The sequence below is a fragment of the Chiloscyllium punctatum genome, chromosome 39 (genome assembly GCF_047496795.1).
Source record: "Chiloscyllium punctatum isolate Juve2018m chromosome 39, sChiPun1.3, whole genome shotgun sequence".
Taxonomy (NCBI): domain Eukaryota; kingdom Metazoa; phylum Chordata; class Chondrichthyes; order Orectolobiformes; family Hemiscylliidae; genus Chiloscyllium; species Chiloscyllium punctatum.
The window spans coordinates 61279415-61296483 of NC_092777.1; the positions used below are offsets into that span (position 1 = coordinate 61279415).

The following is a 17069-nucleotide window of genomic DNA, read 5'->3' on the forward strand; positions in this document are numbered from 1 at the left end:
TTAAAGGACAGCATATCATTTGCTTTCCTAATTACTTGTTGTACCTGCATATTAACTTTTGCAATTTGTATAAATGTCAGTTTTTGTTTATTTGTTCATGGGATGTGACTTTTAATGTTAGATTTTTATTTAATTTGAATTTCACAATGTTCCCAGAACATGAGCCTTGTTTTGTTTTTTGGATTACTAGTCCAGTGACATTAACACTATTTCTCCTATGTCATAATGATATGAGGAAGAACTCAGAATTGGTTCAACAGTTGTCTGCTGGACAATGATGGACTGAGGTGCCTGGTCACCCTGATATTGTCTGATTCACACCACTGTTGATGGGGTTCCAGTTAGTCTCCTGCTCTTAAAGGCAGCCTGTCCCTCTTAAAACTGCTTGATTGATTCACAGGAAGCTGATGTCGCAATCTCGAAGACAGGGCAGAGGAACACAGTACTAAAGGCCTTCATCAAGGAGATGGTAGAGGTTTTAAATTTCTATGAAAGGCCAGGTACTCTCATGGAACGTTCTCCAAAGGAGAAGGGAGCAGGTAGCCATGGAAGGTAATTCCATTTGACCCAGAGGGCTTTGATTCAGTGCTGACAGAAAATTGATGACATCATATGGGTAATCAAGGTCAACGAATGTACTTCATGTGATTTCTCACCGCAATACCAACCTCACTGCTTAGTGCACCACACATTACTATCACTCAACCGTCAGCTGTCCTGATACCCAGGAGTTACAATTGACATTCAGATACTCAGGCTCACCAGTAAAGCCTTGCACTCATCCAAGCCACACAACCCCCTCTTGCTGCGCCCCATACTTTCAGCTACTCAATTTTAGAAGGCACATTTCCCGAGCACAACGTGACACAATCACTGCAATCAGTTCCCTGTCTTAAGTCAAGGTGCCACACATTAATCTACTGGCCCTGACAGAGGAGATGGCACACGCTGCAACAGACTCTGTAGCATCTGGTGTCAGAGACTATCCAGATGATGGTACATTGCTGCTTTATTGAACACTCAGCTCCGAGCTCAACCGGACCTTGCTATCCAACATGATGAGCAATCTGCAGCTGGTGTGACCTTGAAGCATTTGGTTTATACCCCTCAACCCACCTCTCTCATAGCAAGGTGTAACATACCCAGGGTACCAGAAAGAGCAACCACACACCAATGTGAATTTTCTATCGAACTCTGAACAGTTGCCTCACTGCAGGACAAAGTATAAATCAGGGGAAAATGGAGGAGTGTAAGACGGGCACTACCCCTATCATAGGTAATATAGGTCTGCACACTAATTGATGAACAAGAATAACATGGAAGACAAATCTGTAAAGTACATCAGGCACTGTTGCTTAAAGCCGTACATTGCAAAGGGACTAAGCTATTTTAAATCTAGTAGAAATATAGAGATGTACAGCACAGAAACAGACTCTCCTTTCCAAATCGTCCATGCCACCAGATATGCTACATAAATCTAGTCCCACTTGACAGCATTTGGCACGTGGTAATGTGTAATAAGGTAGAATTAATAAGAGTTCTCAGAGTTAAGGATCCTCTGGGTGTTGCAATCACAACGTTGTAGATTTTTAAAAATTCATTCTGAGGGAGAGCAACTTGAGTCTCAGTGCAGTGTCCTCAACTTAAACAAGAGCAACTACAGACCTATGAAAATTTACAGGTCATTCTGCTATAACGTGTGTTTCATCAGCGCAAATTGGTTATAACAAGTTACTTTCAAATTGTGGATGTTGTTTGGATAACACAAACTTTCTACTGAATGAGTTTAGTGATTTTCTAGTAGCGATCTTCTACAGCATGATTTTCTATAGTGGTTTTCCACGGCACAATTTTCTTTAGCACAGAACACAACAATCGCATTATGCCAGAATGATTGGTACTTAAAACAGGCAGGAAAACAGACAAAGCAGAAAGTCAGGGGATGAGCAGTTACAGACATTTACGCAGATATTTCGTAACACTCAGCAAAAACACTTTCCACTCGAAAAGAAGGACTCAATGAAAAGGATGAACATAGTTAACAATGGCAGTCAAGTATAGTATCCAATCAAAATTTAAGGCACACAAAGCAGTAAATCAGCGGATTGGGTTTTCCTTTAGGAACCAGAAGTGCATGAAGTAAAAGCTTTTGAAGGGGAAAGTTGTTTATGAAAGTAACTTGTTTAGAAATATAAAAACAAACAAGATCCTTTGTGGGTAAATAAAAAGAAAGAGAGTAGCTAAAGTAAATCTGGGATCCTTGAAGGATGCAACTGCGGAATTAATAACAGTGAACATAGAAATGGCAAATAATTTATACTAATATTTTTCATCAGACTTCATAGTAGAGCATACTATAAATATTCCAGAACAGATAAGCAAGGTGCTAATGTGAAGAAAGGTCTTGTAACAGTCACTACCATTTGACAAACTAATGGGACTAAAGGCAGACAAATTGCTCGGATCTAGCAGTTTTAAAAGAAGTGACTGCATAAATAATGGAGACATTGGTCAAAATATTCCAGAACTCATTGAATTCTGGGAGTGTTCCAGCATATTGGAAAACCACTAACATCATGTCCCTGTTCAAAAAAGGAGGGGGACAGAAAGCAGGAAATTGTAGAGCAATTAATCTAACATCTTTAATTAGGAAAATACTGGAGTCCATTATTAAGGAGGAAATAGCAGGACATTTCGGAAAGCTGAATACAATTAAACAGAGTTAACATGGTTTTGTGAAAGAGAAATCACGTTTGACAAGTTTACTCAAGTTCTTTCAGAATATAAGAAGCAGATTTGATGAAGGGGAGCCGGAGATGTTGCATTTTTAGATTTTCCGAATGCATTTGTAAAGTTCCACACAGATTATTGGACAAAAGAGGAGCTCGCAATATTGGGGTAATATATTAGCATGGACTGACAATTAGTTAAGACACAGAAGACAGTCAGATTAATGGGTCTTTTTCAGGTTGAAACAATATAGCTAGTAGGATCAGTCCTAGTGCTCAATTATTTACTATCTCTATTAATGACTTGGTGAAGTGGGGCAGAGTGTAATGTGTCCAAATTTACTGACTATACAAAAAGTAGATGGGATGGCATATTGTGATGATGACATAAAGAATGTGCAAGCCTCTATAGATAGGTTAAGTGAGGGTGCAAAAACTTGGCAGGTGATGATGTGGAGGTGTCGGTATTGGAGTGGGGTAGACAAAGTCAAAAATCACACGACAGGTTTATTTGAAACTGCAGGCTTTTGGAACCCTGAGGAAAGAGCGGGGTGATGTTTGACTTTGGCGGATGATGTTTAATGTAGGAAAGTGTGAGGTCATGCATTTTGGTAAGAAGAATCAAAAGGCAGACTATTATTTACATGGAGAAAGACTCCATTAAAATTGCAACACAAAGGCATTTGTTTGTTCTTGAGCATTAAACACCAAACATCAGCATGCAGGTGCAGCAAGTAATTGCAAAAGCAAATTGAATTTTGGCCTTCATTGCTAGTTTGAAAATAGGTAAGATTTGTTATAACTGTACAGGGTATTGGTGCAGCCACACCTAGAGTACTGCACCAAAAACAGAATTTGCTGGAAAAGCTGAGCAGATCTGGCAGCAATCTGTGTAATATTTTGGGTCCAGTGACCCTTTCTCAGAACTGGACTCAAAATGTTGACTTTGATTTCTCTCCACAGATGCTGCCAGACCTGCTGAACTTTTCCAGCAACTTCTGTTTCTGATTTACAGCATCCACAGTTCTTCCAGTTTTTAATTCGTGGAGTACTATATACAGTTTTGATCCCAGAATTTAGGAAAGAATATCTTGGGCTTGGAGACATTTCAAAAGAGGTTCACTAGACTGATTCACTAGGATGAACATATTGACTTATCAAGAATGACGAAACAGGTTATGCATTTATTCATTAGAGTTTAGCAGAATGACGTATGATCTTTTTGAAATATAAGATTCTGAGGGTGTTTTACATGGTAAGAAGATGTTTCCACTAGTAGGGAACTTTCAAACTAGAGACACAATTACAGAATAAGGGGGCATTCATTTAAGATGGAAATGCAAAGGAATTTCTTCTCCAGAACTACTGAATATCTGGAATGTTCTACTGCAGAGAATTATGAAGGCTAGATTACTGAAAGTATTTAAAGAGAAGGTGAATAGATTTTTGAACGATCAGGAGTTGAGGTCTATAAGGATCTGGTACAAAGAGGAGTTGAAGCCTGGGGCAGATCAGCCATAATCATGTTGAATGGCCTACTCCTCTTATTTTTTGTGGTCTTATCAGAAATAGGAGTAGATCCTTCAGCCTCTATAACTTACTCCACTATTCAGTAAGATCATGGACGATCTGATTGTGGCCTTACTGCCACTTTATTGCCTGTCCCCCATTACTCTTAACTCCCTTGTCAATCTAATATTTGTTTAATTCAGCCATGAATATATTCAAACACCCATTATTACTCTCTGGGAATGAGAATTCCAAAGACTAATGACTATGAGCAAATAAATACCTCCAAAATTCAGGAGAAATTCATCTGTCTTAACACTGTGCCCTTTCATTCCTCACAAGGGGCAACATTCTCACTGTATTTACCCCTCAGAATTGTGTACCTTTTACTAAGGTCAGCACTTACTCTTCTAAACTACAATATGTATTAAGTCCAACTGGTCAGCATTTCCTCGTAAGACAACAACTTCACCCCAGGAACCAACCTAGTGCAATTCTCTGAACCGAGTCTGACACTGCCACCATCACTCCCCCCCCCCTCCCCCAAACCCACCCACCCACACCCACAAGTTCAGATGTTCTGGATTTGGGCAGGAGTTCTCTTCCTCATAGTATCTGTCAAACACTGTCTTTTGTCATTTAATAAGGGAGAGCTTCTGTTTCTGCAGTTTTTGTTTGAGATGCTGGATGGAATTTGAAACTTTAATCACCAAACATTTAGATGCAAAACATGTCAGAGTACTTCACTTCACTTCGCTGTCAAGTTTATTGTTTTGTATAATTTCAATGAGATGAACTTCAGATGAAAGCAGCAGAACAGCTTTAAAATCAAATTAAAATTGGCCTTCTGCTCCTTTTAAAAGTAGTACTTTACATTTTTGAGAGTCTCCAAATTCTGTTCCATTATTTACTGACTTCATTTCCTCCCAGAACAGTAAGGCAAAGCTTTGCATAAAAGTGAAATCTGATCCCCAAATCTTTGGGGTTTTTTTCCCAGATCACTCACATCCAGCAAGAATATGAAATGAGAATCAAAGGTCTGATGCCTGCTACAGTGCGACATGAACTTGAAGATACCATTAGTTCCCTGAAGTCTCAGGTAAATCTCAATGGTTGAATGATAACTGTAATATTTTTAAATTTTAGCTCTACCTTCCTGTTATTCAAAACTGAATTGTTGTCTCAATCCATGGCCATCAGGTGCCTTTTTTTAATGCATTCATGAGATATGAGCATCGCTCGCTAAGCCAGTATTTTTTCCCTGTTACTAACTGCCCTTGAGAAGGTGGTACACTACAAAAAGTGCTGAAGAAACATAAAGGTTTGGCAGCATCTGTAGAGAGTTAACTTTGGTTCTAAAGAAGATTCATTTAGATTCAGTACTTCTCCCAGAGGTCTCTGGTGCTACTAACTGTTTGGTGACCCTGCTGCCAGCTCAAACCAGGAGGTCTGGTGTGAAGATAGTGTCTCTTCAGCAACATTGTACAGGGTCAGAACCCAAAAATAATCCATACTTCAGATTCCCAACACCTATTGAAAAATCAACTTCAATTTTTGCTTTCTCTGCCAACCTATCTACAAGTATTCAACTCACATGTTCTGCTACTATTTCATAAAATGCAAACCCTTTTAAACCACATTTCAGGTGTTGGGCAGCACAATGGCTCATTGGTTGGTATTGTTGCCTCGCACCTGGGTTCGACTGCAGCCTCAGGTGACTGTGTGGAGTTTGCACATTCAGCCTGTGTCTGTGTGGGTTTCCTCTGGGTGTTCCAGTTTCTTCCCACAGTCCAAAGATATGCAGATTGGGTGGACTGGGGCATGCTAAACTTCCCAAAGTGTCCAGGAATGTGCAGGCTAGGTGGATTAGTCATGGGGAATTGCAGGGTAACAGGGATAGAGTGGATCTGGGTGGTATGCTCTTTAGAGGGAACCCGAAGGGCCAAATGGCCTACTTTAGAGATTCTATGTGCTATAACTCCTCTTGTTTCCCCTAGCTCCTCAGTTACCCCACACACCAGACAAGTTCTGATGAGTGAGGTATGAAGGGAACTCAAGAGGTGCTACTAACCCTCAACTACCTCCCCAAAATGACCAGTCTATGTGTGAGTTTAAAAGCTGACTATTGGTAGACAGTTGAGGGCATCAGAACCAAACCTTAGTTTAATCAGCTTTCATTTTATTTGCATTTTTGCAGCAATTATCACTAGTCAGTAATCAGGAGTAGGAGTCTTGATGTATTTTACTCATCCTGTAGCTCCTCAGAGGCACTGAAGAGCTGGCCAAATTGGTACTGCCGCCCAACCTGAAATCTCCTGGTTTACACAGCCGAGTACATTTGAGCCTTCACTCGCTTGTCCAGGTAAATCAGCAACAGAATAAATGCCTTATGGGAGGGAATTCACTAAATTGTAGTAATATTTATGACCTCATCATTTGATACATTGTTTCAAATACCTTCATGGTCTCCCTGGTCCCAAATTCTAAAAATCTTTTACAGTCCTACAACCATCTAAGGTTTATTCATTTATCTGAACGTTCCCAATTTTCATCTCTCAAATTTTTAGATCATTGCCTTCAGCTGCCTATTCTCTAACTTCTGTAATTCCCTTCCCGAAACTCTGTACGTTCTGATGATACATCTCGGCCCCCTCCAGAGATCCCCAGCATCACAGATGCCAGTCTTCAGCCAATTTGATTCACTCCGTGTGATACAAAGAAACAAATTGAAGCACTGGCTGCTGATAAGGCAATGGACCAGGACAACATTCCAGCAATAGTACAGAAGATGTGTGCTCTAGACCTTTCTGCTCCCCTTGCCAAGCTATTCCAATATAGCTACAACACTGTCATCCACCCAAAAATGTGAAAAATTGCCCAAGTATATCCTGTATACAAAAAGCAAGACAAATCCAACTCAGCCAATTACGTCCCATCTGTCTAATCTCAGTAATCAGTAAAGTGATGGAAGGTGCCATCAAAATTGCTCTTAAACAGCAGCTGCTCAATAACCTGCTCAGTCATGTCCAGTTTGGGTTCTCCTAGGGCCACACAGCTCCTGACTTCATTATAGCCTTGGTTTAACCATGGACAATAGAGCTGAATTCTAGAGGTGAGGTGAGCATGACAGCTCTTGACATCAAAGCTGCATTCAACCAAGTGTGGCATCAAAGACCCCTAGCAAAACCTGATATCAATGGGAATCAGGGGGAAAATTCTCCCCTTTTGGAGTCATGTCTGGCACACAGGAAGATGGATGTGTTTTTTGGACGTCAGTCATCTCAGCTCCTGGACATCTCTGCAGGAGTTCCTCGAAGTATTGTCCAAGGCTGAACCGTTTTCAGCTGCTTCATTAATAACCTCCTCTCCATCATAAGGCATGCAGTGGGGGTGATCACTGATGATTGCACAGTTTTCAGAACCATTCATGATTCCTCAGATGTTGAAGTAGTCCGTGTCAAGTGCGTCAACATCTGGACAATGTCCAGGCTTGAGCTGACAAGTGGCATGTAGCATTCGTGCTAAGCAATGACTATTTCCCATCAGAAACAATCTAACCACTGCCCCTTGACATTCAAAGGCATGACCATCATTGAATCACCCAATACCACCATCTATGGGATTACCATTTACTGGAAACTCAAAATAACTCAATATAGCATGAAGGGCATGGATAGGATAAATAGACAAAGTCTTTTCCCTGGGGTGGGGGAGTCCAGAACTAGACAGCATAGGTTTAGGGTGAGGGGGGAGGGAAGATATAAGAGACCTATGAGCTGCCAGAGGAAGTGATGGAGGCTGGTAGAATTGCAGCATTTAAAAGGCATCTGGATGGGTATATGAATAGGAAAGGTTTAGAGAGGTATAGTCCGGGTGCTGGCAGGTGGGACTTGATTAAGTTGGGATATCTGGTCGGCATGGACGGGTTGGACCAAAGGCTCTGTTTCCATGCTGTACATCTCTATGACTCTATATAAATATAGTGGCAACAAGTTCAGGTCACAGGCTAGGAATACTGACTCCTTAAGGCCTTTCCACCATCTGTAAAGAACAAATCAGGAGTGTGGATGGGTGTAACTTGCCTGGATGGATGCAACTCCAAAAACACTCAAGGAACTTGACACCCTCCAAGGCAAAGCAGCCTGTTTAATTGACAACTCATTCGCAAGCATCAAGGTCATCCACCACCAATGATCAGTAACAGCATTGTGTACCATCTAAAAGGTGGGGCCAGCAAATACATATGAACCTACCACCTGCAAGTTACCCTCCAAGCCACTCACCATCCTGACTTAGAAATATATCGCAGTTCCTTCATTATAATTGGGTCAAAATACTGAAATGCCTTCCTTCAGGACAGCACCCTATAGTACATGGACTACAGTGGTTCAAGAAGGCAGCTCAACACCTCCTTCTCAAGGGAAACTAAGGACAGACAACAAAGGCTGACAAGCCAGCAGGGCCATGTCCCATAAGTGAATAAATTTTTTTTAAAACCTCTCTTTCCTCCTTAAGACACTATTTACAACCTACATCTTTTGCCGACTAACCTGCATTCCCCTTTCGTGACTCAGTGTTACTTTGTTAGTTAACCCTCCTGTTAGACACCTTGAGACATTTTGCTTTTGAAGTTACTGTATAAATATTAGTTATAAAAAGCATATGACATGGCTCTCACAGAAGCTGCAATGTGAATGATTAATATATATGGAATACCTGTTTGATTCCTCTTGCTCAAAACTCTCTAGCGAAAGGTACATTTTCCATTTCAGTGCCATTAGCTGCTTTACTATCAGTTGTTTTGTGTATTTGCAGTTGCTCATCAATGAAATGCTGACAATAGTGACACAGCAAACAATAAATAGGACAGATCAGTTTTGTTTCTTGAACTTAACACATGCAGAAAGGGTGATAGTGTAGTGGAGTAATTACATGTTCTTTCACTCCACTCCAAACTCAGTGGGAAATTCTGTTACAGATTTTCCTTTCTTTGGACCTTTTTGTTCCAAACAACTTAATGGAATACATCCAAGTTACTTCCAATGCTAAGGTAATTTTCTTTAGTTAAAGCAATAAGTCTTTAATTGTAGAATTCAAAGATATGATCCTGTTGTTTGATAAGCCACAAATTCCAGTACATTAGTAAGACTGACATTCAACTGCACTTTCTGATTATATCATTGTCCCTAGTTTGGACTTGCTAGCAGAACAAGACCAACGTGTAAAATGGAGAGATAATTGCAGGGTACTGGAGCTCATATTTTCCCTTTAAGAAACCCAAATCTTGTCCCATTCATTTCAGTAGAGAGGTATTTTACTGTTCAAAGCATTAAGCAGTTAAACGAGCTTGGCAGGCAGCCATTATCACAGCTTATCAGCAGAGAGTCCAGTGTAACTATTCTAACACACCAATGTCACACCATGCATTTAACCTATACTTTCATCTTTGTGTTTGAATTTGAAACTGAGGCAACAGCTGGTTTGTTACACAATTTTCAGGGACTTTTCACCTGACTTTTCACCTGACAAAGCTGTAAGGCATATTGGAATGTTTACTCTGGATACGTTTCAAAGTAAGAAGCATTTTATAGCTTGACTATGACCTGGGTAACAGTGAGATTCCACCTAAACTGCCACACTTTGTTCAAAGAGCCAAACAATTTATTAATCCAATGATGTTGCATTATTTGATTATCAATTGTTAAATCCTAAAACTGAGAATCTAAGAGCAGGTGTACTTAGTAATTAAAAATATTATTTTATACAACTAAACTATTTTTTTATCACTTGGCAAACTTTAAATGTTACACAAGTCAGATTTTGTTTGATGAATTTCTGCTTTTTTTTTAAAGGAGTTTCTTATATTCTATTCATCTAGAAAAGGATAATTTGATTAGGGATAGTCAGCACAGTTTTGTGAAGGGTAGGTTGTGCCTCACAAACCTTATTGAGTTCTTTGAGAAGGTGACCAAACAGGTAAATGAGGGTAAACTGGTTGATGTGGTGTATATGGATTTCAGCAAGGCGTTCGATAAGGTTCTCCACAGTCTGGTATTGTACAAAATGCGGAGAAATGGGATTGTGGGAGATATAGCAGTTTGGATCAGTAATTGGCTCGCTGAAAGAAGACAGAGGATAGTGGTTGATGGGAAATGTTCATCCTGGAGTCCAGTTACTAGTAATGTACCGCAAGGGTCGGTGTTGGGTCCACTGCTGCTCGTCATTTTTATAAATGACCTGGATGAGGGCGTAGAAGGGTAGGTTAGTAAATTCACAGATGACACAAAGGCCGGTGGAGTTGTGGATAGTGACGAAAGATATTGTAGGTTACAGCGAGACATAAGTAAGCTGCAGAGCTGAGCTGACAGGTGGCAAATTGAGTTTAATGCGGACAAGTGTGAGGTGATTCACTATGGTCGGAGTAACCACCATGCAAAGTACTGGGCTAATGGTAAGATTCTTGGTATTGTAGATGAGCAGAGAGATCTCGGTCTTCATGTACACAGATCCTTGAAACCTCTGAACCCAGGTTGACAGGGTTGTTAAGAAGACATACAGTGTTTTAGCTTTTATTAATAGAGGGATCGAGTTCCGGTACCATGAGGTTATGCTACAGCTGTATAAAACTCTGGTGCAGCCGCACTTGGAGTATTGTGTACAGTTCTGGTCACCGCATTATAAGAAGGATGTGGAAGCTTTGGAAAGGGTGCAGAGGAGATTTACTAGAATGTTGGCTGGTATGGAGGGAAGGTCTTACGAGGAAAGGCTAAGGGACTTGAGGCTGTTTTCGTTGGAGAGAAGAAGGTTGAGAGGTGATTTAATAGAGACATATAAGATAATCAGAGGGTTAGATTACAGGGTGGACAGGGAGAGCCTTTTTCCAAGTATGGTGATGGCGAGAGCAAGAGGGCATAGCTTTAAATTGTGGGGTGATAGATATAGGACCGATGTTAGAGGTAGTTCCTTTACTCAGAGAGTAGTAAGGGAATGGAATGCTTTGCCTGCAACAGTAGTAGAATCGCCAACTTTAAGTACATTTAAGTCGTCATTGGACAGGCATATGGACATACATGGAATGGTGTATGTTAGATGGGCTTCAGATTGGTATGACAGGTTGGCGCAACATCAAGGGTTGAAGGGCCTGTATGCGCTGTAATGTTTTAGTTCTATGTTCTATTCCCACCACACTTAAAATCCAAGCCTTAACATTATGAATGCAGACTGTTTGAACTCTGAGGATAGAGAAAGACAGTTACCTATTCACAAATCAAGACAGTTGTATTTAACACAGGGAAATCAGATTGTTACTATTAAGGTGAAATGAGATGGGAAAAAATAATGCCTGCTTTCTTCCCCAGACACTGACACGCGCCCATTCTCCCTGCAGTGGATCTTGGCTCCTTCCTCACCTTGCTTGGTGCTTTGCTCAACTTTTAGAAGTTTAACAAGTTTAAAAATTGTGTTTGATATCTGTACCTATGAGATCATACTTCTTCTATGTGTCTAGAACATTTCATAATATGGGAAAATATTTAGCCAGTTACAGAACCTATATAAATTGAGAAAACAAAACTCTGTATGGGCTTAAACTGGGACAAGAAAATGGATTTGGAAAAAGACAGCAAGGATTTAGAAATAGAGTCATAGATATGTACAGCATGGTCCAACTCGTCCATGCCGACCAAATATCCCAATTCAATCTAGTTCCACCTGCCAGCACCTGGCCCACATCCCTCCAAACCCTTCCTCTTCATACACCCATCCAAATGCCTTTTAAATGTTGCAATTGTACTAGCCTCCATCCCTTCCTCTGGCAGCTCATTCCATACAAGTACCACCCTCTGAGTGAAAACGTTGCCCCTTAGGTCTCTTTTATATCTTTCCCCTCTCACCCTAAACCTATGCCCTCTAGTTTTCTGGACTCTCCCACCCCAGGGAAGAGATTTTCTCTATTTATCCTATCCATGCCCCTCATGATTTTAGAAACCTCTATAAGGTCACCCCTCAGCCTCCAATGCTCCAAGGAAACAGACCAGCCTGTTCAATCTCTCCCTACAGCTCAAATTCACCCAATCCTGGCAACATCCATGTAAATCTTTTCTTTCATTTTTCACAACACCTTCTGATAGAAATGAGACAAGAATTGCACGCAATATTCCAACAGTGACCTCACCAATGTCCTGTACACCTGCAACATGACCTCCCAACTCCTGTACTCAATACTCTGACCAATAAAGGAAAGCCTTCTTCACCATCCTGTCTACCTGTTAATCCACTTTCAAAGAGCTATGAACCTGCACTCCAAGGTCTCTTTGTTCAGCAACGCTCCCTAGGACCTTACCATTAAGTGTATAAGTCCTGCTAAAATTTGCTTTCCCAAAATGCAGCACCTCACATTTATCTGAATTAAACTCCATCTGCCACTCCTCAGCCCATTGCCCATCAGATCAAGATCCCATTGAAATCTGAGGTAACCTTCTTTGCTGTCCACTACACTCCAATTTTGGTGTCATCTGCAAATTTAACTGACTATAACTCATATGCTCACATCCAAATTGTTTATATAATTGATGAAATGTAGTGGACCGAGCACCTGTCCTTGTGGCACTCCACTGGTCACACAGGCCTCCAGTCTGAAAAACAATCCTCCACCACCATTCTCTGTCTTCTACCTTGGAGCCAGTTCTGTATCCAAATAGCAAGTTCTCCCTGTATCCCATGAGATCTAACCTTGCTAATCAGTCTCCCATGGGGAACCTAGTCAAACGCCTTACTGAAGTCTATATCGATCATGTCTACTGCTCTGCCCTCATCAACCCTCTTTGTTACTTCTTCAAAAAACTCAATCAAGTTTGTGAGACATGATTTCCTATGCACAAAGCAATGTTGACTATCCCTATTGAGTCCTTGGCTTTCCAAAAAATGTGTACATCCTGTCCCTCAGGATTCCCTCCAACAATATGCCCACCACCGAGGTCAGGCTCACTGGTCTATAGTTCCCTGGCTTGTCCTGACCACCTTTCTGAAACAGTGGCACCATGTTAGCCAACCTCCAGTCTTCCGGTACCTCACCTGTGACTATCGATGATACAAATATCTCAGCAAGAGGCCCAGCAATCACCTCCTTAGCTTCCCACAGAGTTCTAGGGTACACCCGATCAGGTCTGGAGTGGCCATTTAGAAACCAGGTTACTAAGTTAATCTAGCTAACAAATAGAGGTTGAGGGAATTGTTTAGTCAATTGTGAACTTCCTTCCCAATCATCTCTGTGTCACTTTTCTTCTTTGAGTCAGTCCATAAAAATACCTTCTTGATTAAGCTTTTGGACATCTGCCCCCATGTCACTTCATATGGCTCAGTGTCAGTTTTGTTTTGTTCATTCATGGGACATGGGCATCGCTGACCAGGCCAGCATTTATCGCCCATCCCTAATTGCCCAGTTAAGAGTCAGCCATGTTGTTGTGGGTCTGGAGTCACATGGAGGCCAGACCAGGTAAGGATGGTAAATGTTCTTCCCTGAAGAACATTAATGAACTGGGTGGGTTTTTCCTGACCATTGGCAATGGTTTCTTGTCATCATTAGACTCTTATTTCCAGATTACTATTGAGTTTAAATTTCACTATCTGCCATGGCAGGATTTGATTGCAGAACATCTCCTGAGTGTCTAGATTAAAAAAAACAAAAGAACTGTGAATGCTGGAAAAAACATAAACTGAAATTGCTAGCAAAAGTCAGCAGGTCTGGCAGTATTGAGAGACGGAGGAGTGGACCAAGGTGTCCCAGAGGGAGCAGTCATTGCAGAAGGCTGACAAGGGAGGGGAGGGGGATATGTATCTTTTGGTGGCAACCTGCTGGATTATTACCCACCATTTCCAACACCTCCAGCTTCGCCTGCGCTTCGCTCAATCTAGTCTACTGCATTCACTGCTCACAAAGTGGTTTCATCTGTATTGGGGAAATGAAGCATAGACTGGGTGACCGCTTCGCAGAACACCTACATTCTGTCCACACAAAAGGTCCTGAGCTTCCAGTTGCCTGCCATTTCAACACACCACCTGTTCTCTTCTGGAGACTGAATGTCAAGTTCAACAATTTTAAGACCTGAGGCACATTCTCCCATGTTCTCCCAACACCTACACACCAGACCTTGTAATCAGGTGATCTGCTATTACACACATCCCATTGTTAGGCCCTAATAGTTCCCATTAACAGCTATTCATTTGCCTATGCTGACCATTATTCACTCCTTTGTCTGTCCAACTGTCATAGAGTCATAGAGATGTACAACACAGAAACAAACGCTTCGGTCCAACCAGATATCCTAGATAAATCTAGTCGTATTTGGCTCATATCCCTCCAACCCTTTCTATTCATGTACCCATCCAGGTGTTTTTGAAATGTTGCATTGTATCAGCCTCCACCACTTCCTCTGGCAGCTCACTCCATACACATACTACCTTCTGTGTAAAAAAGTTGCCCCTTAGGTCCCTCTTAAATCTTTTCCCTCTCATCTTAAATCTATACCCTCTAGTTTTGGACTCCCCCACCCCAGAAAGATCTTGTCTATTTACCCGACGTGTGCCCCTCACGATTTTATAAACCCGCACCCTCTGTCGCTCCAGGGAAAATAGCCTCAGTCTATTCAGCCTCTCTCTTAGCTCAAACCCTCCAAGCCTGGCAACATCCTTGTAAATCTTTTCTGAACCTTTTCAAGTTTCGCAACATCCTTCCTGTTGCAGGGAAACCAGAATTACATGCAGTAACCAATATCGTGTACAACCACAATATGACCTCCCAATTTCTGTATCCAATGCACTGAGTAATAAAGGCAAGACTCCATTTTTAGGAACTATGAACCTTCAGTCTAAGATCTCTTTGTTCAGCAATAATCCCTAGGACATTACCATTAAGTGTGTAAGTCCTCTCCCGATTTGCCTTTCTAAATTGCAGCACCTCATATTTATCTAAATTAAACTCCATCTGCTGCTTCTCAGCCCATTGGCCCAGCTGCTCAAGATTCTGTTGTACTCTGAGGTAACCTTCTTCGCTGTCCACTACATCTCAGTTTTGGTGTCACCTGCGAACTTACAAACCATACCTTGTATGTTCACATCCAAATCATTTATATAAATGAGGAAAAGCAGTGGACCCAGCACCAATCCTTCTGGCAATTCTTCTCTCTCTTTAGGCTCTATCTCCATCTATTGCTTACTTCTTATCTCCTCCCCCGACTCTATCTTTGCAAAAAAATCTTTTCCTGAGCTGCCATCGGTTCTGAAGAAGGGTCACTGGACCCAAAATATTATCTCTGATTTCTGTCCACAGACTCTGCCAGATCTGCTGAGCTTTTCAGTAATTTCTGTTTTAATCTCTGGATTGATATTTTAGCAATAATTACCACGAGACAATCATATATCTCAGTATTTTGTTTGATATTGTTCCTGTGATCAGTGTTCCCTCGAAACTGTACATCATAAAGAACTTCCACAAGCTCACAAGGCATTCCCTTCAAGTGATTGCACCGCATGTAAAATAATTTAGAAGGCTCACACACTGCACAAAAAAATTAGATGGTATGGTTGCTTGGGAAATTTTAATTATATGTAAGTATTATTTAAATACAAGGTTATCTCTGAAGGTTAAGGTTGCATCAACTGGGAGTCCTGTCATTGTTTGCTCCTCTCAGCGCAATCGATTTTAATAGCATTTTTAGGTTTAGGCAGCATAAACTGCTGAAACATACCTGTTTAATTCAAAATATTTTGTTTATTAATTGCTATTTTATGTTTAATTTTACATTTTACTTTTTTTTATACTTTAGGTGACTTTCCTTCAAAAGAGGGCATCTGTTCTTCAGGAAGAGCTAAACACCTATCGTAATAGAAGGTGGGCATATCATTTCACCACCAATTTAATCGAGTCATCTCCGCCATTTCTGGCTTTATAATGTCATGCAGCGTGCACAGCTGTCTGCTGCCTGTAACCAGTTAAAGTAGCTGGAGTTGTTACCATGGCAACATAATTCATGTGTGCCTGTGATCCATAAAACTATTTTGATGAAGATTTTCTCACCCTCCATCCTGCTGACTGCAGGTTTTTATGGTTATTGGGGGAGGGATATCCCTTCAGGAAACTTGTTCAAGGGGTTATTATTTATGTGAGAGCCTTGACTGTGAGCATAGAGAAGCTATTTTATAATGGGGCAGCACAGCCAAATTAATTCTTTCTGGGCATGCACAGACTTCTTAGAGGATGATCCTGGAAGGCTACCAAGACACTGAGATCTAGTGTCATGCACAGACTGCCTTACCTGAGATTAAACAGCTCAAGTGCAGACCATGGGTGGAACCTGGGTTTCATTAACTTGTCAGGCTTAGCTACACACTTGATAAATGCACTTCGTTTCCAGGACAGCCTAATGAAACCAAAATATCCTTTGGAAGGTTTTTTTGTGAAGAAGATTTTTATCTTCATGTAAATGCTTTTCTCTGTAACTTATATTTTATAGATAGGTCCTGAAGTTCTTGCAGATTCTTATTCATTCTGCTCCTATGTGCCTAACAAGTGACTTTGTAAAAGAGACTTCAAGATTTCCAGGCCAGATATTTTTGGTGACCCAGAACCTTTAAATATTTTAGATTCCTTGACTGACAAATAGATTTTGAAAGCATCTTGGGAGTTGTTAAAGTTGCAAACTTCGCCAGATGAAGTAAGGGGTTTTGTTGATCTGACGGCTACTGTTTCAACTTCCCGCTCTCTCCTGAGGTCACTTCATAATGGAGCCACTGATCTCAAACTACCCTCCAAGTAGCCAGTGGACTGTGTCACTA

The 17069-nt window shown here is 41.1% G+C and overlaps 1 protein-coding gene across 7 annotated transcripts in view; it reads left to right on the forward strand.

Annotated features, from left to right (window-relative positions):
- Positions 1-17069, forward strand: part of cep112 (centrosomal protein 112) — a 577437-nt gene that overhangs the window by 541159 nt on the left and 19209 nt on the right. For 5 of the 7 annotated variants that reach the window (XR_011954852.1, XM_072558882.1, XM_072558886.1 and 2 more), the window contains 2 exons: positions 5236-5337; positions 16061-16125. Coding sequence is in view for 5 of the 7 variants with exons in the window: in XM_072558882.1 (XP_072414983.1) it covers positions 5236-5337; positions 16061-16125 (167 nt within the window). In the remaining 2 variants the exon portion in view is untranslated. Of the gene's footprint in view, positions 1-5235; positions 5338-16060; positions 16126-17069 lie in introns of those variants that run through there. The other 2 variants (XR_011954853.1, XM_072558885.1) reach the window with 2 other exon arrangements.